The sequence below is a fragment of the Rhodnius prolixus genome, unplaced genomic scaffold (assembly GCF_049639745.1).
Source record: "Rhodnius prolixus isolate KJV_2025 unplaced genomic scaffold, Rpr scaffold_8, whole genome shotgun sequence".
NCBI classification, from domain to species: domain Eukaryota; kingdom Metazoa; phylum Arthropoda; class Insecta; order Hemiptera; family Reduviidae; genus Rhodnius; species Rhodnius prolixus.
Genome location: NW_027411593.1, coordinates 33,072,926 through 33,095,649, shown reverse-complemented (window position 1 = coordinate 33,095,649; position 22,724 = coordinate 33,072,926). Strand labels below are relative to the sequence as shown.

The following is a 22,724-nucleotide window of genomic DNA, read 5'->3' as shown; positions in this document are numbered from 1 at the left end:
GAGAAGGTGTTGTTGCAACGTAACGGTATTTGCAACGGTGATTGATTCGCTATGGGTACACGATTTGCCGATTTGCTGTAGTTGAATTCAAGGCTTAAAAGTCTCGATTAGCTACAATTAAAATAAATAAAATCCAATAAACTTGCATCACCATTTTTCATAGTATAAAAACATTGAGGGGTTGGATGGAATTTACCAACCCGCACTAGCAAGTAAGCTGGACCTTTTTTTATACCTAGTGATGGTCACCAAAAATAATATCAACTTTAGGGCAATTTTTTTCTGGAAAGGATTTAGTTCTTTCTGTTAGACAATCAAATTCATAGTCAACAATTCATTTTTTATTTTATTTTTTTAAAACATATTTTGGATATTTAAAATGCGCAATTTGAAGGAATTTTTCACTTTGAAAATGTGCGACTTTTCCTCTTATATAATAACAGGAAAAATGAAAACCCTCAAAATGTGATAAAGTTTTTTAAAAAATAAAATAAAGTTGAAAGGTAGTTATCTATTTTTCCACGCAATTATTACTACTTTAATGTACATATATTTCTTTGATAGTTTGTAAACAGATATTATGCAATGGTATATTCCAATGGTATTAAACACACTTAGAGATACATAACTTATTAACAAGATTTAAAACGTTTTTGAATGAAAGCTCTGTCTGCACCAATTCTCCGTTATAAATGACGAATCTGTTTAAAACCCTGAATTGGTACAATATTTATGGGAAACTTACCCAAACTTCTCTCAAAAGTGCCCTTAAATGGGGACTTTACTTAGTGTAAGGTTACAAATAAAAGTTGCCAAACAATATGTGCGCAATGAATGGCGAAAGTTCAACGAAAAATTCGAAGAAGCGATTTTGAAATGAATTTCCACCGAAATCGCAAACAAATACAACTTTCGTGCAAGCACTACGTACTTCCAGATTAAGGTATGTAGTATTCTATAAGTAAGTAAGATATACCTACAAAATATGAGTTCCAGCTCAAAAAGATTTAAAATTTCGCTTTAAAATATAAATATATTTTGTTAAAGTAATTTTGTTTAACTCCTGGGGAGACCTCAAATCTGATTCTATCCGAGAAAACTTGAAAACAATTTAACACAATCAAAAACTTCGTTCTGTGCTGGATGAGAGAAATTATAAAATAATTTGCTAAGAATACTTTTAAAGAAAATCTCTTGTTTACTTGCACCAATTTTGATTGGTTTTAATTTTGTAGGTTTATTTTTCGGATTAATTGCCCAACGAGGCAATATAATATTTAAAATTACTTTTAAAACACCTACAACATTTCCTAAAGTAAATTTTCAAAAAAGTGTAAAGAAAAATTAAATAAAAATATAAAAAATATATGTTTGCAAAGTGAGAGGTAAAATGAGTATATTTAGAGTGTTATTAAAAACGTAAATTTCAAAAATAAACATAACTTGGAACAGTAGTTAATTATTGACGTATAGATTTTCCAATAAAATTGCTTCATTATTAAACTTTAACTAAGATCGAAGTTATTTCAAGTAGTAAAAAAAAGATTTGTTTTTTTTAATCATTAATTTAATAAATAAATAAAAATGTATTTTCGGTCTAATAAATAATGATAGCAAAAGCTTACTTTGTTTCAATTGGTGGTTCTTCAGTAATACCATCTAAAACAATTGTCTGAGGACTAAGAATTTCCATATTCACTAAATAAGAGATATTGCACAAGATAGAAGATCTAAAAAAAATAAAAGTAGCAAATCAAACAGACGGACAATTACATAATGTACGTGTCATTGAGAGATAGTTCGGTTACGTGCTCACAATTAGTCTAGTTAAGACACTGAAATATCTAGGCGAGTATAGCGCTTACTGGGGCAAGATCAACTGGTAGCAATAAAGGAGAGTGTAGGTAGTATTTTAGCAGAGAGGGGATTCGGATTAACAAACATTTACTAGTACTTTACAAGTATTTACACTGTCAACATTACTCGTAATAAGGATTTCTCCTTATGTAATTTTTATTTTATGAATGAAGGTAATTTAATTATTATTTTATTACTACTCTATTAATGATGTAAGATTCTGAGATTTCAAAAAAAATGTTTATTTATTAATTTCACAGAAATTACATGCTAAGAGATGACCGGAATTCAGGAAACTATCCCTAGAACTTATTTAATCGAAACCATCAAAGATCCCGATCTTTGGGAGATTTTGGACACAATAGGTAAAGCTTAGTTAAAACATACTTAAATTAAACTTGAATTTCTACAACAAACATAATGCGAAATTTTTAATTTTAAAGCAAAGCTCTAAGAAACTTCCAGCTTTTATTTAAAATGCTATTGTAGTATCCTAAAAGTACAATTCAACTATTTATAACAGTGAAATAGTTTCTGTATTTCCAAGTTTAACGCGAAATAAGATTAACTCGAAGTTAATACTTCACTGAATCTGTTGCAACTATTTATGTATACATAATAGAAATATTATTCTTTAATAAAAATATCTAAAAGAAATAAAATCGTTCAAGCAGAACTACCAACTCTATAATGGTTGATTACACGAAATTTTCTTGTGAACTTCTTGAAAAACGATCAAATGATTATCTTTAAACTAGGTATAAAGCCTATTAAACACTTGCTAGTCTACTTAACAAGAGTGAAGAAAAATGTTTCCGCCTAAAAGAATGAAAATTTTCAAATCGATTTTCTAGTTTCCCATAATTTTCTCGCTAATAAGACCAGTAGTTTTTTTTTAAAAATAAATACGTCACTCACACAATGGTTTACATAAAAGCTATGTACATAGATATAGGTTTAAAAGGATCCTCCTCCGAAAATTATGTGAAAAAATAAAAATAAATGGTACTTTTCCGTTAGCCGGGCGCAAATGTCGCCAATTGTGAACCAAACGCGAGCCTAGTCAACAGAAAAAAGTCGAAAACGTTCAACTATAAACAAATATTAATTAATAGTAAGCAAAACAAGTTCAACTATAAACAAATATTAATGAATTGTCAAGAAAACAGTTTTACCCAATACTGTTTTTCGCTTGCGCCCGGCTAACGGAAAAGTACCAAATAAATTTGATATACTTTTTAAAAAAAGTAAATGTAACGTAAACTGTAAAAATTATTTACGAATTTACAGCTGTAGGAGAAGGTTAAATAACCTTAGTTCTTCTACATCTGTACTGTAACATGAATCCACCTGCTATCCAAAAATAATTCTCTAATATAAAAGTTACGACTAGTTTAGATTCTGACAGGGTTGACTCTTCCGTCTATTCCACCGCGACCAAAAGATTTGTTGAGGCAACTTCTAGGTAGAGCTTCTAACAGGTCGTGCCTGCCTGATTAGACGCAAGGTACTGTAGAGTAACTCCCTGAGTAAAATATTGAAGGCTGACAAGGAAATACATAATACGTGTAGAGTCGCTTCTTCTTCTTGCAAAAGTCTGTCTCCGTCGACAGGCTCATGTGACGCTCAGTCTGCCGTGGCCCCTCAAGAAGTCTAAGGTCATCTATCTTATTGGCTTTCAATACCATAGGAAACCACTAAAATGTCTCAGGTTGTTTGAAGGTACCTTGAGAAGGGTGCTCGAGACTGACAAACTATCGTCTCATTACGCTTTGGTACAAGTAAATACCAAGACTTCTTGACGATGTGCATCAATAACTCATTAGACTGTTTATCCAGGCAGTCTCACACCACTTGGAATTCTTTCGTAATACTTAACCATTAGTTAAGAATATCTGAGAAAATAAAGACCCTTGAAACTGACTATTCTTCCCTTATAATCCCTCCCATAAATGAATTACAACTCCGACTGAAAGGCCAGTTTTCCCCATGCTTTCCGAGATCTACACCTCAGACTAGCGCCGCACATAGTCTGGCTTCCACTTCTCGTGCCCTCAAGACTTCTAAGAACCATAAAGAGTCAAAGAATAGTTTCAAAATACAAATAAATGAATTTACTTTCCCAAAATCCTCCGCATTCTGGATGCGCCATAGAACAGTAAAGACAACTTTTGGATGGGAAAATAGCAACTCTTCAAATTGCCTAAATTTCTCCCTTCATTTTCGTGAACGTTTGGTGTAACTAAGGGTTAGTTTTCTGGTTGTGTAGTTGATCCGTATTACGCAAGCACCAGGAGAGGATCTGGCAGTGGAGTTGCTTGATATGTCCTAGAAGATGAAAGTCGAGGTGAGCTTGTGATCATTTCGGTGGCTGGCCTAGTCCAAACTAAGCTGGTTATTGCCCTCGAATGAAGGCACTTCTATGCAGAATGCTGGACAGTGGTGGCTAACGTTCCGCAACTTGAAATGCGAGAGGGAATTGATACAATTATTTTTAACAAAGGAGGGAAAGCTTTATGCTCTTTCTGTTGGTCCCCCCAAATATGGTACGCTCAACCATAAAAAAACCTCCTCCACTACAGGCAAGAAACTTTATGACCGCAAACCGCATTACATCAGGACGCTAACTCGTACTAGGTCCAAATAAAGACTGTAGATTTAGATGAGTGCAATAAAAGTACCGCCATGATGAAAATTATTTAAAACGTTTTTGAGGTAAGCACAATAAAGTGAAAAAAAAAAAAAAACTAATAAAATAGTAATTCATGTTGAATTGTGAGCCATCTACTTGTTTTCTTTTTGAGTTAGTGACCGTCAAAACTAATTACATAAACTTGACAAGAACTATTTTTCTTAGTAGAAAAAAAAAAGGTAACAAAAATGTGAATGAAATGAGAATATTAAATAGATCATTACTTAAGTCAGTACATATCCAAGGTTGTATCTTCAATTAAAATACAATACAGATAACTTGAAACAATTATATAGTAAACCAAACATCTTGCTGTTAAGTGAACAAAGATTATTTTTGTTTAAATTAAAACTGTCCGGTAGGACAGTTGTATAAGGGTTGACCATCAAAAAACTGCACGAAAAAGCGTAACGTTGAAAAACACCCAACTTTGACAATTTTTTTCTCTTTTTCTACAAAAGATAAAATTCCCAAATTTTCTTTAAAATATGGGGCAAACCCTCCTTTATAGCTGTAATTTTTTTGCAACAACCCACATCTAATAGGTATCGAGAAAAAAGTTGCCAAAAATGAGCAAAAACGGCATTTTCAGAAAATGTTCTTGTTCTTGTTCTTCTTGTTCTTGTTACCTTTTTTGTAAACAACGTAGCGCCTAAACGCGTGAACCAATTTTCATGAATGAGGTGTCATTCGATTCGGAATTTTATGTAGATGTGCCTTTTGGGGGTCTCGACGCTGTACATCGAATGGGCGCGGAGTTAGCCCCCTTTATGTAAGGCCCCCTCCAAAATTATTATTACTAATTACTCTGTAAATCTCGGCCCGATTTTGATAAAATTTGGTAGGATGATAGGGTTAGGGCTCCCCTACGTAATATTAAAGCGGCGATCTGCTCTTACACTTATTAAGGGGAAGTATAGCAATCATTTCAAATTATCGACACGTGAACCGATTTTCATGAATGAAGTGTCATTCGAATCGAAATTTTGTACAGATTTGCACTTTGAAAGTCTCGATGCTGTGCCTTATAAGGAGAGGAGTTTGCCTCACCCAAATAAGGCCCTTTCTAAAACTATTACCAATATTTCTATAACCCTTAGTCCGATTTTGATAAAATTTAGCACGAAGAAGCGGTTAAAGCTCCTCTACGTGGCTGTGAAGTGCCATCATGCTCTTACTCCTACCAAGAGGAAGTACTGCAATCGTTAAAATAATCAATGAGTGAACCGATTTACATCAATGAATTGCCGTTCGATTCAAAATCTTTGTCTGTATTCGCAGTTTATTTTTCTTACTCCTCTTAAAAGGAAGTACTGAAATCGCAGTTTAATTTTTCTATTTACGTACAAATACCTTCCTATTTTATTCAAAACGCTTTTTCAAAAAAATTGTTATTGAGGATGGTTTGTGGACCGCAACTATAATCATTCTTTAAAAAGATCTCTTCAGTGGTAGTTACGGTTCCGACTTAACACCTTATCAGGTTATAATGATAGTATTGCTTATTCCAAATTTTAAAAAAATCTGTAAAGCAGATATGTAACTATACAAAATAGACAAAAAGGAAAATCTATCCAAAAAGTACAAAAATCTCCTTAACAAAAACTTACAGTTTAAAATGTTAAGTATAAGGGTTGATTAAACGCCAAAAGGTACACAAATCAGAAGTACCCAACATTTCATTAGTACTTCATTGATATTATTTAAGTAATTTTACTGCATTAATTTTCATTAACATTTTTTAGAATTATTAGATGTCACAGACCCTTATGCTGGCCATTTTCATCTACAATATATTTGTTCAAGTAGCACACCATTTAACTTAAATTGATTGACTGTAATATCTTTTTATCTATATATATGCATTTTAATAAAATTTGCATACTTTTTAGGACAGCTAATTATTCCAGCATTTTACTATAAGTAAAATTAAGGGGACTAAATTAAATTAAAATTGAGAAATGAATAATTATTGTTGAATAATCTACTTGTTAGTAACTGTGTGTTATCTGTGCTCACGAATATTTCGGTGAGACGAATTCAAGACTGAAATATTGTTTTAGATCCTCCGTGATTCAAATTTTTTAAACAGTAGCCGACTCTAACTTTGTCTTTTTCTACTTTAACAAGCATGAATATGTGTCAGAATAAAGGGCACATTAAAGAGAAATCATAAGAATAATTTGGAATAGAGTTAAAATAAAGTACCTATTTAATAACGAAGATATAATATACATTTTATAACAATTATAACAAAAAAATATTATAAATGAAGTGGCCAGCATAAGGGTCTGTGACATCTAATAATTCTAAAAAATGTTAATGAAAATTAATGCAGTAAAATTACTTAAATAATATCAATGAAGTACTAATGAAATGTTGGGTACTTCTGATTTGTGTACCTTTTGGCGTTTAATCAACCCTAATACTTAACATTTTAAACTGTAAGTTTTTGTTAAGGAGATAGTATTATTAAAGTTATACAGCTGTAGAATAAGTAATTAAAACTAAATTATTTATTTATTTTTACTGAAGTTATTTTAATACAAGTATTTAAAAGGAGTAAGTTCCTTATAACGCGTAAATTTCAAATTATTTTATTTTAAGGAAATATTTATTTAATAGAATTTATTATGTAGGTTAATTTAATATTTTTTGTAATGGAAATTTTAGAAAAATATTATTATCAAGTATGCAACATTTTACATTAGTCTTAAAGTACTTATTTCCAGAATTTGACAAATTCAGGATCTCGATTATACAATGTCACTTTGTCTTATTTTTACTATAGGCAAATTTTAGAACCAGCTGCTGATCTTCAGAGGAATACTTCCAACTGAATAATAAATACAGAATCAGGTTTAATCTTCAAGTTAGGTAATTTTTGGAAGTAGCATTTTTCTAAAGTTATCATTAGGGTTATTAATAAAAAAAGGATATGGCAGTTGCAGCCCAGTAATAAATGAGAAGTCTTACGTTTTGTAGGAATGTTAAATAAATACCCCTTAGTAGCTTTTAAGTCTAACCAATCAAAGTTCAAAGTTTATAGCTTTAAATATTATAACCTACACAGCTTTAACAATTCTTAAACTTTATGAATATACTATACTTTATGAATTCGTAAACAAATAGCTTTTTTTTAGGAATACTAGATATAAAAATAATAACAGGAGCACATAAAAATTAATATATAAAAATTTGTTGGTAAAAAAGAACTGAACACAAACCACACAATTCAATACAACATTCTAGACAAGCAAATGCGGAATCATCAAAAGGAATTCTCAATTTGATAAAGTAAATCCTATTGATTATTTTATTATTAAAACGTAGGCCACTGAAATATTTCTGATTTTACTAGAGGGTTAAAACACCTTGCAACAAATTAAAATTTAAAATTCAACGCATGTCACAAGAAGAACTCTTGATCACAGTTCATTAATAACTTAAGGTGCATAGAAATGCTAATTGCAAGAAACTGCTACCTTGAATGCTGAAGAGGCATTCCAGATTGCCTTAGGAATTTAAAAAAACTGCTAAAGCGGTAGTAACAAATTACTAACACACATTCCAGTACGATGCTTTCAAGATTGACAAACGAGCTACATTTTATGACATCAACAATGAATGATGAATTATCACTAATTAGAATGAAATCACATGAAAACATTATTCTATTTAAATTTAAAATTTTAGAAAGATAATAGAGAAAGTTGTTTTACAAATTCCTACTTCACTTAAACTTAAATCTCATAATTAATATACAATAATCATTCTTATAATAGTGGCATATAATCATAAAAATTGAAACACTAATATTGCACGTCCATGACCCTGTAACTGCTACAATTTAATTTAAGCCCAGCCTGAAAAAAGAGGCGATTACTTTATTCTTGACTATTCTTGGATATAATGGAATTGCGACCCTTATTTTTAATAATTCCAGAAGAATGTGTGCATTCATCAGTATCAGTTGGCTATGCAGCTTTATATCATTTTATATTTGTTTCCGATTTCATTTTGTGTGCTATACCAACTGATCTAACAATTTATTTGTTTATTCCATTTGTACTACAATTCTTTTCTTTCTTTTTTTAATTGAGATTTTGCCCCAAAAAATGAAAAAAAAATGTATCACTCTTTTTTACTGCTCTGTTAACACCTAGCAAGAATTCAACTTCTTCACAACTTACAAAAATCTGGCACGACTCACGTGATTTTCTCTTTCTGTAGTTTACACATAATTAAACTCTCTAGATATTTCTACCATAAAATCTAAGCAGACTACAAAATTATACAATTTGTTTTTAAAGCATTTTCCAACAATAAAAGTTGTTGCACTAAATGTTGCTACAGTTATATAAGAAATTCTACTCAATTCAAAATCACGGAATGACCTCCAAACGTACATTAAAAAAAGGTGTAAAAAGGATGTCACAATTTTATTTTAAATAGTATCCAAAATATTTTCTGTTTAATTTTTAAAAGAAAAATAATACCCAAATACATGGTTGGATCCCACGTTGATCCACTCTAAAGTTTGAAATTTAAAAAAAAAATTCCTTCCATCGGATTTCAATTTAAGTAAATTTCTTAAAATTTCTCCTTCACAGAAAGTGTGGCAAAGGCGAGCAAAAGTTAAATGGATGGATCAAGATTAGATTAGAATATAGAAGGAACCCGTTTCCCAAGGGTAATGCAGACAAAATTGGCTTATTGATCAGACTATTAGCGTCTAGTCGTTTTCCACTAGTCGTTTTTAAGTTACATATCTTCTGGTCAATAAGTGCCAGAGATTTCATATCACAAATTAGCAATTGCAAATCAGACAGAAAATATGAGGTTATTTGCTATTCTCTAGTAACTGTTTGAACAAAGCTAGAACAAAAAAGAAAAAAACAACTTTGCAAAAAAAAAAAAATGAATAAGCTGGTTGGAATTGCATTGGCATCCATCCGGTACGGGATTTAATCAGGACATCGAGAAGATACTATTATTTGTCTTGATTGCAAAAGTTAAAAGAACGCTACACAAGCTCAGAACCATGGGAATGCCCCGTGCTAGATGGAAACAACGATCGCCTTTGAGGCGATCAGCCTAATCCCCAAATCAGCCCATTCTAAGTCTTAGTCTCAGACTAAATACCTAACAATTGAAGACCTTTTTGTACTGAGATTGAAGAACTGAATTTTAGCACGTAAACATAAGTTTATTTAAATTTTAAGCAAAAGCTTTAATTGACTTTAAAGGATTTGACTTATATGTTTACAGACCAAGAATATAATTCTATGTTCACTTGCTTATTTTTCATTTCTGGTTTTACTTTGTATAGATAAAAACATTTTAGTTATGAATTCAGATTATTCTCCAAAATATAAAATTTTAATTATTTCTTACGGTTATTATAAAATAATACACTTTTACTTAACCCAGTTTCATCACAAGCACAATAAATAAATAATCATCAAATTGAATTTTTCATTGATGGGCTGAGTAAAGAATCATGTAAAAAGTAAAATAAGTTAAGTAATGCCTATTTTTTTGAAGGGCTTTTCATCCAACTGCAGGTGGAATAGCAAATATTTTTTTTTTTTTTTTTTTTTGTTTTCTTTTTTTGGCATTGGCTTCCGCCATACAGCCAGCATCGTCTAGGTGCTTATCACTAGAATATCACTTACTCTCCGTTCTTACCTACAAATACATTCGCTTCACACAAATATACTTTACTATAAATTTCTCATATTAACCATTAAATAAAATCCAAGACCTAGACCTAGGGAATCAAACCTAGACATATTAACTTTCCAGACTGCTGGCCTATTGACGAAGTGCATTATTTGATTTAATGGATTTAACAGGATTATTATCTTAAATAATTATGGATAAACCGCAATTTAACTAATTGTGTTAGTTTTAACTTTAAGTATGAACTAGTTACCCTTATCCCGTTTGAACTGAATATATTCTCAAATGTTCAAGAGTAACTGTAATTTTTTATTTTTTGATCGTATTTTTTAATATGAATAGCAATGCCTTGTTCTGCTTCAATTCTATATTTGTTGGTTGTAGTTCAATATTTAAACTGCTAGGAACATCAGTTGCAAGATTCCCCAAACTGATTTGAAGCTCACTTTTAAAGTAAAGTGCTTTAGATGTATAGATTTATTAAACAAAAATAATCGATTCTTTTGTTCTATTTGATTTTAAATGATGAATTTCAGTTATAAAAAATACATACTAAGAATTAAAGCAAAATATAAAAGTAGTTTGACAATTAATTAACACTTATCTTGATTGAAGCGCTTTACTTTACATGTAAAAAATAAGTATCTCTTCGATAATAATTAAAAGTGAATTCGAAATATTTTAATTAATATAAGAAAATTTTTTAAGTTTTCTACTAGTTTCTAAAGCTGGGCGTATCCAAAATATTTTTTGAAAATAGAAAACGTTGCTTTTATTAATTTTTTCACAACTACTTTTTAGCTCATCGATAGAGCTTTTGTTCAGGTTACCAAAAGGCAAAAAAATAGTTTTAGTTTTTTCTTAATTCGGTATTCTACCATAGGTAACATAACGATTTTTGCACAAAAGCCATTATTTTATCGTGAGAAGGAAATTCTGCTCAGAAATGAGTAAATTTAAAGATCGACCCCTTTGCAGTGGAATCATTTCTGCAATCGAATGTAAACTATCTTGCGTTATCTGTCTTAGCACGCATATTTTTTCTTCTTCTGAATATGTTTGTTTTTTTTTGCTTTTTTGCAACTTACATCCATATCAGATTATTTCATCAATGTGGGTAGAGAATCTTGATTTCTTTTACCATGCATCAGTCAGTAACATAGTATATCACACAGACAAGTGATCACTCTAATGATAATGAGATTCCAAAACCAGTCAGAAATAGAAAACACAAGAGTGCTAATAGGGATATTAAAGGTATTATGCAGCACTAGGACCTAACCACATGTTCAATACTTCGTATCACTGAAAAAGAAATGTTAATTAAAAAACTATAGTTAAGAGAATCTCCGTCTCTTTTCTCTCGCCTTAAGTATTAGGAAAATTAAAAAACAAAATATTCACATACAATTTTTCCTAATGGAAGCTTGATGGGAAGTATACAATTTCCACGAATAGTTTTTCAGAATTTGATAAAATAACCCGTTCCAGGGATTTGTTTCGATTTACCACGTCAATCATCGTTCATCTGACTGTCGAAAGAACTTGGCTACATAACAAGAACGTCGAGGACAGCATTAGAGTTTACTTCTTCTTAGCTACAATACTTGGCATTCAAATTTGCCTGTGACCATCAATACAATGTTTAGATTTAATCTAAATTTATTAAAATAATTAATTCACAATGAACTGGTGTCTGTGATGCAGGTTTTTAGATATGTACTATAAACCCTGTACAGAAGAAAAATGGATTGAAGAGTATTAAGCTACCGTGAAGGCTCACAGCAGTGCTGGACGCAGGTTAGTTGCAAAATTTAACTCTAGAAAGACAGTAGATGATGAATTGTAAACATTTAAGTAAGTAAATTCTCTGGATGAACAGCTCTTTTTAAATATATTGCACAGTCTCAGAAAAAAATTGGCAGATTCCATGTTTAAATGAAAATAAATTTTTGTTGTAGGTCGTCTCGATTTTGCAACTTCTCAAAGCCTTTTACAGTCCACTTTAGGCCTTTGGACAGTTTCTCTCTATGCCAACAATGTACAACACGAGGCATTTATATTTTAATTATTCTACAAGAAACGACATTTCATTAATATTTAACTTAGACAACTTGTCAAGAAATTTCTGTTTATAACACTAGTGCACTAGGCTGATGATCTCGCAGAATTTTTTTTACGAGATTCTAAGGACAGGCGAAAGCAGACCATCTCAACAAGGTGAATCACACTACATTGAATTTTGATTAACAGATGACCAAAAGTTATTCTTCAAGACTTCAGAAATGTTGCAAAAAAGATAAGGATTTAAATTTCATTATACTTACGTGTATATATTATATATTTTAAGTAACTCTTACCGATAATTTATTGGTAAGAGTTTTTAATAGTACTTACCTCTCTTGGTTATGAATTTCTTTAGCAATAAATGGATCTATTGTGGGAACATGTCGTTCTCCTAAAAGCCTTTGCTGGTCCAAATCACCTTGCATTTGCGTAAATGTAGGATCACTCATTACATCAAAATGACTAGTCAGATCAATAATAGAGCAGTCGTCTTCTGAAAAAAAAAAAAAAAAAAAAAAAAAAATGTATTAATTAAAAAATAATAATAAATAACATATTTTACTTCTATAACTGAACAAATTGAACGCAGAAACAAAAAAAAAGTTACTTTGGCACCAAATAAAAATGAAAATTAATTCCTAGAATCAGCAAATTTTTAAAAGAAGATTTACAAAGAAAAAATAAATAAAATTATAATTCTATCTTCAATGACATTGAAATTGTGACTCTAAAAACAACTATTCTTTCTAAAAACAATTCTTTCTCATGTTCAGAATGTCAAAATAAAAACATAAATGCATACTTCAACTAGTATTACATAAATAACTCAGAATTCGTTTTCTATAGTAGTAGTACTGTAGTTTTCTAAATGTCACAACTGCAAATCATCAGATCATCAGATAATTATCACTTCAACCATTTTATTTAGATATTAAAAAAAAAAAATCAATTACATTTTAAGGAAAACTTGGAGCACTTACAGATAGAGAAGAAAATTAAATGGGTAAAGTTAAAAAAATAATTTTTCATTGTAGCTTCCATTAAAACTAGTCCCAGTTTTATTTCATACGAATATTTATCCAAAATTTACTTATGTAACACTCTAATCCAATAAATTTTAAATAACTGAGTGATTGCCAGGTTAATCTAATTTTAAGATCAATACAAGCTATTCAAGCAATCATAAACCAAATAGATTTTTTTTTTTTTTACCAATTATAATGAAAAGCTATGAAAAGTAACCAAAAGATTGAAGTTTTATTGATTTTGTTCTATCATAAGATAAAATATTATTATTCAAATTTAATCTGTATCAACGCTCAAGCACATTTATAGTTGAAAGCTTATAACTTATAACAATAATTAATTTCATGATTTAGTCTAAGCCCAAAATTCAATCATTACTACTTACAAAAAATTTAAAAAAAAAAATCATAAGAAAACTCACGACATATTTACCATTAGTTAATAAATGTTCATATTTATAATAGTCCATTTTTGGCATTACTAAAAATTTGAATTTAATTTATTGAAGAAATCGACAAGAAAGAAACTTAGTTTAACATGCTGGACATATCACTTGAACAATAATTTTACAAATACTGATAGCCTGAAAGGAAATAACTAAAAATAACTACCTTTTACTTACATTATTAAATAACCAACACAGCATATATAAGGTTTCACCTTAACGATAAATCTCACAATACAATATAAAAGTTTTCTTTATTGATAATTCAAGTAATTTTTTTCGTTGTTGCTTTTTGTTAGAAATAATATTAACAATAAAAATGAAAACAAATTACACACAAGTAATATTTCGCATAAAATTATGGCACTCGTTGGTTACTAATTTTGAGTGTTGTTATTTATTAAAAACCATACATAAATAATACTTAGAAAGTTTTATAATTCTCTTGTGTAAATATCATTACCGGACAAAAATTACCCACAAAATTAACTTAACAAATATAATCGAAACAGAAAGCCAAATTTTAACTAATTACGCAATTATCTTATACAGACAGATTAACCAAGCATTTAAAATGCCCAGCATTCTGTAGACAAACAGCGACACTATGAAAAATAAAATAAAGGAGCAAGTATATTGTGATTGCATTAAGGTCGTGTTTAGGAGTTAGGTGAGTGCCAGCCTTGAAATTGAATAGGAAGTAGTTAATATGTGGATGTATTACTTAAAAACGTTGTGGCTATTGTTATAAAACAATTAGTACTTTCTATTAATTTTGATTGTACAAAATTTATAATTAACCAAAATATCTACATGATTTAAGTGGACAAATTAATATTACATGACTATGTAAGCAAACAGTGTCACTTTTTCTTTTTTTTTTTTTTAACTAGACCGTTACTTTTCATAACTGTTTTAGTGGTTCGAGATGGTTTTCCGTGATCTTACCGTCAAGGCTTTCTTTTATTTCCTATACAATATTCTTATTTTTGTACCTCAAAACACTATTTCACAGCTCAATTTTGTTGATTTTTTTTTTTTTTTTTGTTTAATTTAAGGCACTTCAAGAAATGTGGATTTTGGCAAACGGAGCCTTTTTCAATGCATTGCACCGTGTAGTGAGCTATGAGAAGCTCCTAAGATAATCTAATAGGGAGGAAGAACCTGCAGAACCTAGAGGAATGGGATAAAAGAGTACTTGAAGGGCTTTGGCCTGTAGGAAGATCTACCATGGATATGAAAGCATAACGAGAGGTCATCTAATGAAAATTAGATTTAGGCTACCTACTAAACAGTGGAACTTCTAGAATAATTTAATAAATTTATTTCTCTTACTAATGAAAGAGTGAGTAGCACAATATTATTTAAAAATAAATTTTGTTTAAAAAGCGTCAAGGCTGTATGAAATACCTGTACGATTACAGACTACTGTATATACAATCACATCAATTTGTTGTTCAATGTCGATTCAATCTACATAGTTGATGAGTCGTTATCAGTTCAACAAAGATTCAAATAATTCTCAATTTGAATTTATTTAAATTTATTACAAAATATAAGTCCTAAATATAAATGGAACCATGTCGTAAACACAAATGATGCAAATATGAAGAAGGAAAAAAGAACAAAGAGAACCTATTATGCAATAACCTGTTATTGAATACATGCCTTGTGAAATGCTATTCATAGCTAATTATCGAAAATATTTAAAATGATGCGTATTATAAAGTCTTAAACTTTCTACTAAATATCAAGCTTTTTTTTTTTATTTAACAAGAATTTTTTTGTTTTGTTTTTACGTCGTATTTAACGGACTTCATTAATCGGATATTTATCAAGGCCTAACCCGTTTTAAAAGGTTTCTTTTGTATTAATAATTAATTTCAATACCAAGCGCTCGGATTCCTCCTACTTTCCCCTCTCCAGCGCAATTTGCTACCATCATTCTCCCGCCAAATCTAAAAAACACTCTCCCCTCATTATATCGCCTAGTCACTCTTCTTCCTAGTGTGTGAATATATAGTAGAACGGATATTTGAATATATCTTGTCATCTCGAAGAATTCTTACCCAATCATCAGTTCGGTTTCCGTGCCACCTTGTTCCAGATTTGTAGAGATTGCATCCCCGAGAGAAAGTACATTTCTCAGGGTTTTATTCTTCCAAGAGTTTGATAGGGTATGGCATCTTGGCTTGCGTTGGAAGCATAAGGAAGTCTTTCCCTCCATTTATTACCAGATCCTCAAATCCTTCCTGAACAAACTCTCCGTCTGAATTCACTCGGGCTCTATCTACTTGGCTATGTTCCCTATCTACGCCGAAGTTTCACTTTAGACTTTAGACTCGAAATTAGACTTTACCGAGGTAAGCGACTCACCTGGAACACAGACTCTAGACCAAAGGGACAAGAACTAAACGGACGGTATAAATTACTCTGTAAACTACTTCAACAAAAAACAAATGTCTAATTATTTTTATGGCATGTCACATACGTTTGTGTTACGACAGTATTGGTTTTACTTACTATCGTATTGCAACAATGAGTTGTTATTAGTTTATAACAAGGAATAGTCTTAGATATACATGTAATATAAATTATGATTTACCAAGTAGTTACTTGGCGTTATGTTGATTCTTGCCAATAAAGAAAACTAACACACAAACCACTTTTTAGGACTTAAGGGACCTCTAAAGGTGTATTTCGGGAGATAACAAATCAAAAACCTTATCAAAAATTGGAAATGATTGCAATCCTTCCTCTTGTCCCTAGTATAAAAAATTAAAAAACACAATTCTCCAATTCACATTTAGTTTTTATCATACATGCCATTGAATTACATACATAAATACCCTCAATGCTACAATTTAATTTAAGCATTTTAAGAAACCTTTATTGCATAAAAGTAGTAATTGTTCTTAAATTTTTAGTCAACTTGATTATGATTATCCTTTTTTGGTTTCACAGAACTCAAAGGTTGGGCCAATATTTGCACTGATTGGCACAGCTCATTACTCAAATCTCAAGCCAATAATAAACAACTAAACAGTGACTGAAATAGTAGTCTACAGATCTCAGAAATCACTAAAATCACGCTAAAATTTAAAATTAGAGCCTTGGTAATGGCGCTTAAATGTAGCATACACAATTTCAGTAAACTGACTTTTATTAAAAAAATAAAATAAAATAAAAGGAGACCATCAAAATTTTGAATCTATGGGGATAAAGTCAGCAAAGAAAATTCTCTTAGAAGAATTTGGTCAGACATTATCGGTTCAAATCTGGTGGAGATAATAAATAAATTAAATTAATTAATAAATTAATATATCCCCTTACAATAAAAGATTGCAGCTAAAGTTTACCTCAACTAAAATTGTAAATTCCATTATACCAAAAAGTAAAATGATGAAAGTATGAACCTCTCCGGGATTACTAAGAAATAAGCAAATAAAAGATCAATACATATACATACGCAGTACGTACATATTTACAGACGCAGTAAACAAACAGAAACACTAAAATAATAACGATAAATTGAACTGGCAACAATTTAGCAAAAATGATGTGCGTCATTGTATGAAGTAATAAATGTATCTACAGATAAAACAGATAACCGTATGAGAGCTCCTTTAAAACAATTCTAAGGTCTAAAAAAATTAATCACGCAAATCTTAGGAAAAAGGGAAATACTGAACAGAGTTTGGGTTTTTATTATTATTAAACAGTTCATCTAAAGATCCGTTTTTAGAACAATTCAACTACTAACTGTAAGTAGTTAATACCTGATTTTTGAAAAGAAGTTTTCAATCATCAAGTATTGATTGCAACCTGGATTGTAATTTAGCAATATTTTCTGAGGAAAATCAATTAACTGCAATCAGTGAAACCTAATAAGAGAAATGATATCAGCTTATTAATTACTTTACATTTTGAATACAATTAAGATTCTTTACTGTATTCTCCGGAAAACTTTTTAAAAAATTTAATGAGCGCGAACCATGATGTTAATCTGAAGTTACTGACAAAACAAATTGCTGTTCAATGGCATTGTTTTTTAACGCATTTTTGTTAATACAAATGATTGTTCATGAAATGTTATAGAAATACAACTTAATAAGACACTTTTCTAAGTGATTTGAGTAGAAGATAAAAAATCGTACAAAATGTTCTTAAGAAAAAAAAAATTATTTTTCTTTTGAAATTCTTAAATAATTTTTATTTTCAAGTACCAAATTTTACTAAATGTTAGTTGGCGATACGACCATCACCGGACTATGGATCATTAGAAATCCTAGGAAGAAAAAAATCTAAGGAGCCTATAGCTGGATTCGAACCTGGGATCTACATAGGAATCTTCCATTCCAACGCTAATGAAATAATGCCCTCTATTTGTTATTACTCGCCCTGTGCATGTTACAGAGGTGATGTTTCATTTCTCCTCTCTTTAACTTCTTTGAAGAGGTAATAGGGTTGCTGTCCCTAGATTGAACACTTCCTGGTTTAAAAGTTGTAATGAATTGGCACATTATCTTTTTTCTGTTTAACATCTGTCCTATTAACACTTCTAAAAACTCCTTAAACATAGGTTCTCTTCTTTTCCTCTCTTATTACGACGTCACTCCTATCATTTAAAAGAATTCGTTAAAAAAAAAAAGGCAAAAGGCCTTCTTTAAGTTTGTCTTCTTAATGAGTCAATGGGCCAACAAATTAAACGAAAAAATTGTGCAAAATAAAAGTTCTAAACCACTAATCTAAGTGCTGAAAAGTCGGAATGTTCTAGCTGTCTTAAACTAGCTTAACCTTCTTCGAAGCCTAAAAAGATCTTGAAATAATCTCTGCCGAAGTTTCCATTTTTACTAGACCATTATCCATCCCCAGGGTCGCTAAAGCCTGTTCGAAATTGAAAGCATTATCCATATCTGCCCTTTAAAACTTGAGAGAATTTAACGCAGAACTTTCGTTGGAAGATTTTTTCGTTCAGCTACGGAATTTTATACTTGAGATTTTTCCAAATAATTATTGCATTTTCCATCTTCATTGTGTGTTTGTACAGCAGAAAAGATGAAGAAAAAAAATCGAAATGTTTTAATCTTATACGGTTTTACTTGAGTAAAGGATCCACATTATAATCAAGGCTAATTTTTGAAGTTTAATTGTCACCAAAAAGTCTAGTTTTAAGGACTTTTCAAACAAGAAAAATATTTTTGGAGTATGACTGATGGAAGCTACTAATAAATCTAAATTTATTAACTGTTGTCTTAATTTTCTAATTAAAAGGATTTTGATTTTAATAGCTTATATACTTGAGGTTGTGTGAATTTTACAGCATTCTTTCTTGTACTATTCTTTTATTTATTTTCAATATAATAATAAACTATTTTTAAGATCTCGCAAATTAATTTCCTCTCACCTGAAGTTGAATTATAAAAACGCTCATAGTCCCGAGTAGCACTTTTTCTTTGCCATAACTTTTTTGAACATGAACGTATTAATGACGGTTTAGACTTTAAACTATCACTACTTATCAACGTTTTGTTTCTTTTCAACATTGAGTATTAATAAATCAAAAGTATAATATTGAAATGAACTTAGAATTACTTTTTTTTCACATAAACAAAATATACTTTTGATCGTTGTTACATATAAAGCAGCCAGTGAACATCTAAATAAAATAATTGAAACTGGAGCTGGAAAAATACAGAGTTAATTCATTGTATTCACCGCCAATAAAATAATTTAGAGGGCATAATACTAGAGCTGTCCACATTGAGGCGCTAGTATGAACACTCAAATACTAAACACAAATCTAATTCTAGTCAATAAAGAAATGTACATAGAGATCATTCTCCTAGACGATAAAAAAACGTTTACTTTGATTGACACATCCAAAAACTTCACGTTCAACATTTTTTTGGAAGACTGTGTCGCATTTCTTTATATCCAACGAATATTTCCGATTTTCTCTTTAATCATATAATAAAAAAAAAGGAAATTGAGTTTATCTTCCATAAAAATAATTCTCTTGATTCTGAACTTTGGGCCCATCATAATCATGTTATGCTTATTAAATATATATTACATACATTAAACATATATAATTAAATAAATACCATTAATATGATGAGGATTGTCAATTATTCTAATCTGTCTATCTGGGAAAACTGGCTCTCCGTAAGGACCGTAATCTTTGCCAGAAGGCAGTTGTAAAAGTGCTGCATCCTCTTCTTTGGCAGATCTAGGAAAATAAAGTGGTAGCAAAACTTCGTATATTCCAGCATCACAGCTTTCAACTACGAGAACAACCGTCTGAAGAGTGCTATTTCCATTATTTTCTTGATGTTCTAATATTCTTCTAATTGTTCCTTTACAACAGAAGAAATAAATTATTTTTGGGGTGACGTAAGATATTGTTTTCATGAAAATACAAATTACTTATTATATTTTTTGTCCTTCGTATTTTCTCAAATATAGCTCTAATAATTATAGATTAATGTATACGATACTATTTACTATTATCAAATCACTAATTTACAATAAACTACTTCAGGTGGAGAACCCAAAAATTATAAAATTGAAATTGAAAATGTATAGCATAATTTACACGTTTATGTATAAAAGTGTACATGGAATTTAAACGTAGATTATGCCATCCAGAAAATTACAACAACTGAAATTAGTTTATTTATTTACACAATGCTAGTTAGGGAAAATTTGTTTTTAAAACCCCCAAAATAAAATAAAATAATAAGAAGTGCAAAAACTACATAAAAATACTTTCAAACGCTTATTTAAAAAAAGATATAAAAATTATGCAATATTAAACTGTAAATCATACTTAGCGCCACATGTGCTCCTTCGTCTGGAGGATAATTTCGTTTTACTGAATTAATAACACAAAGAGCGATCGATTTTAACTTTAGTTCGTAAGCTTTCAGTAAAGCATTCCTGAAAAATAATACATTTATATGATTACATATAAGGGACAATCTTTAATAACAAAATTATTAAAAATTTTAGTTTATTTGTAGTATTCGCTTTGTGGTACAAACACTGCAATTGGGCCAACTTACAAACATTAAATGATAAAATTGCATCAAACTAGTTTTCATGATAATAAATTGTTTGGGGGAAATATGTATATATTATATATGTATTCATAAACCGTGCTTTTAAGAGATTTTTCGCGGTAGAGGGAAGTATATTATTATAATTCTCTTTTTTTCCCCCACAATTCATTATAAAATTATTGACTTATTGAATAACTGGTCGGGACGATTGCTGGGCCTGACAGTTTCACTTCATTTTTCCAATTTGTAGCCAGATTCTTGGATCCACTAAGTTTTAAATTACAGTGATAAATTTGCTTAGAATTCAGTGGCTCTTTCGGCAATTAGAATGATTTTTAATGCACTCTATTATCTCAATTTTACTTTACATTTTAAGGATGATGTAAGTCATGTTGAAGTAGACGGAACTAAAATCCATCTAGTGAGTAATCAATGGCCTGATTTCACCAGTGCGAGCCCAATAATTCTATCACATTAAAGAAAATGAGAGAAGGAGCCAAGCTGTCCATCTACATACACCGTGGTCCATTTTTAATAAATGATCAATTTTACCAATTTTAGTATATATCTCGTATATATTTTAGTATATAAATGATTAATTTATTACCAGTTTTCTTATTCTCATTTTATGTTTTCTGTTTTTTGATCTTCTGGTTTAATTACTTAAATTATATTGATTTTATTGATTTCTTTGCTTCTATACTTATTTGTAAATATGGTAATTTTAAATATACGATTCGAATTTGTAAACCCTAAAAAGGAGAGGCTTTTTTCCTCTAAAGGGTATTAAAAAAGCTCTAAGTACTGATGTACCTTGATAAACTGTGAAGAATTATTCTAAACATTTGATTAAATTTACTGTTGACGAAAATGTTTGTTTACCTTTCGTACAATGGATTTTTTAATTTGTTCTGTAAAATAATTAAGATTATAATTTCATTAACTTGACCATAAAGATAAAAATATACACATTTGACGTCAAGGAATTAATTTATCAGTGCAGAAGTTTTCAATTTACTTATGACATTTGTATATTCCAAGGTTGAATATATTATGTCACACATTACTTTATTTTAAACTTGACAATAATTTTAACTGTTATCGTTACAGAAATAGACTTACCTATAACACATATGCAAAGCATTTTCTGCGGCAGTTTGAAATTTCAAATTATATTTTGGTCCAACGGTGTGGATAATTAATTTTGCTGGGAGCTTGTAAGCTTGCGTTACGACTACCTCTCCACTTTTGCATTCTACAAATCAGAAATGAAAAAAAAAACATAAACCAACTATTTTCATATATATATTCAAGTTAAATAAAGGTCTAGAAGGTTGAGGTTGTATGGGGAATATCAGAGATTTTTCTTCTGTTAGAGGCCTTTTTCCTTTTGTGATCTTAACGTTTCCCTTCATAAAATCTTACATAATCTAACCAATCTAATCGTTTTGAGGGCACTTGAGAATGAAAAAATCTCAGTAAGTGTTTCAATGTTCTCAAAAGTGTAATAAACAATTAATACTAAATATTTTAAACAACAATTATGATTGTGAAGTGGTATAATATAAAAAGGTACATATTCCGACGGTTTAATCCACAGAATAATTTTTAATTGTAATTACTTTTCAATGTTCCATCTAATAGTAATAAAATACTGCTGAAATATTATATTTTTGAAACTGGTTACTGGAAATTTATGACTTAAAATAAATAAACAGTTTATAATAAAGGTAAGATGTGTAACCTCTAATTTCTTCAAGAATTTCTCTCGTAAGTTCCGGACCGGCTCCAGCATAAATTTTATCACTTATAAGATTACGTTCCGTGAATGTTTCATTAGTTGAATGTACAATTGCGTCAACTTTCAACTGTGTGATGTCACCTTCCC

General features: G+C 30.1%; 1 protein-coding gene and 1 long non-coding RNA gene across 10 annotated transcripts in view; one reads left to right on the top strand and one right to left on the bottom strand.

Annotated features, from left to right (window-relative positions):
• Nucleotides 1–22,724, bottom strand: part of Gdap2 (ganglioside induced differentiation associated protein 2) — a 54,091-nt gene that overhangs the window by 20,371 nt on the left and 10,996 nt on the right. For 2 of the 4 annotated variants that reach the window (XM_074122460.1, XM_074122461.1), the window contains 6 exons: nucleotides 22,581–22,723; nucleotides 21,959–22,091; nucleotides 20,605–20,714; nucleotides 19,880–20,131; nucleotides 12,632–12,794; nucleotides 1,626–1,730 (listed from right to left, as the gene is read on the bottom strand). In XM_074122460.1, the coding sequence (XP_073978561.1) occupies nucleotides 1,626–1,730; nucleotides 12,632–12,794; nucleotides 19,880–20,131; nucleotides 20,605–20,714; nucleotides 21,959–22,091; nucleotides 22,581–22,723 (906 nt within the window). The remainder of the gene's footprint in view (nucleotides 1–1,625; nucleotides 1,731–12,631; nucleotides 12,795–19,879; nucleotides 20,132–20,604; nucleotides 20,715–21,958; nucleotides 22,092–22,580; nucleotide 22,724) is intronic. The other 2 variants (XM_074122462.1, XM_074122463.1) reach the window with 1 other exon arrangement.
• LOC141451237 (uncharacterized) lies at nucleotides 681–22,724 on the top strand. 6 transcript variants are annotated; one of them, XR_012456639.1, is made up of 5 exons: nucleotides 1,716–2,030; nucleotides 2,118–2,222; nucleotides 11,942–12,034; nucleotides 12,196–15,117; nucleotides 21,213–22,724. It is a non-coding gene; the product is annotated as an uncharacterized lncRNA (long non-coding RNA). The 6 variants fall into 6 exon arrangements; XR_012456642.1 differs by lacking the exon at nucleotides 21,213–22,724 and having other exon boundaries at nucleotides 12,196–13,304; nucleotides 14,831–19,155; XR_012456641.1 differs by lacking the exon at nucleotides 21,213–22,724 and having other exon boundaries at nucleotides 12,196–14,442; nucleotides 14,831–19,155.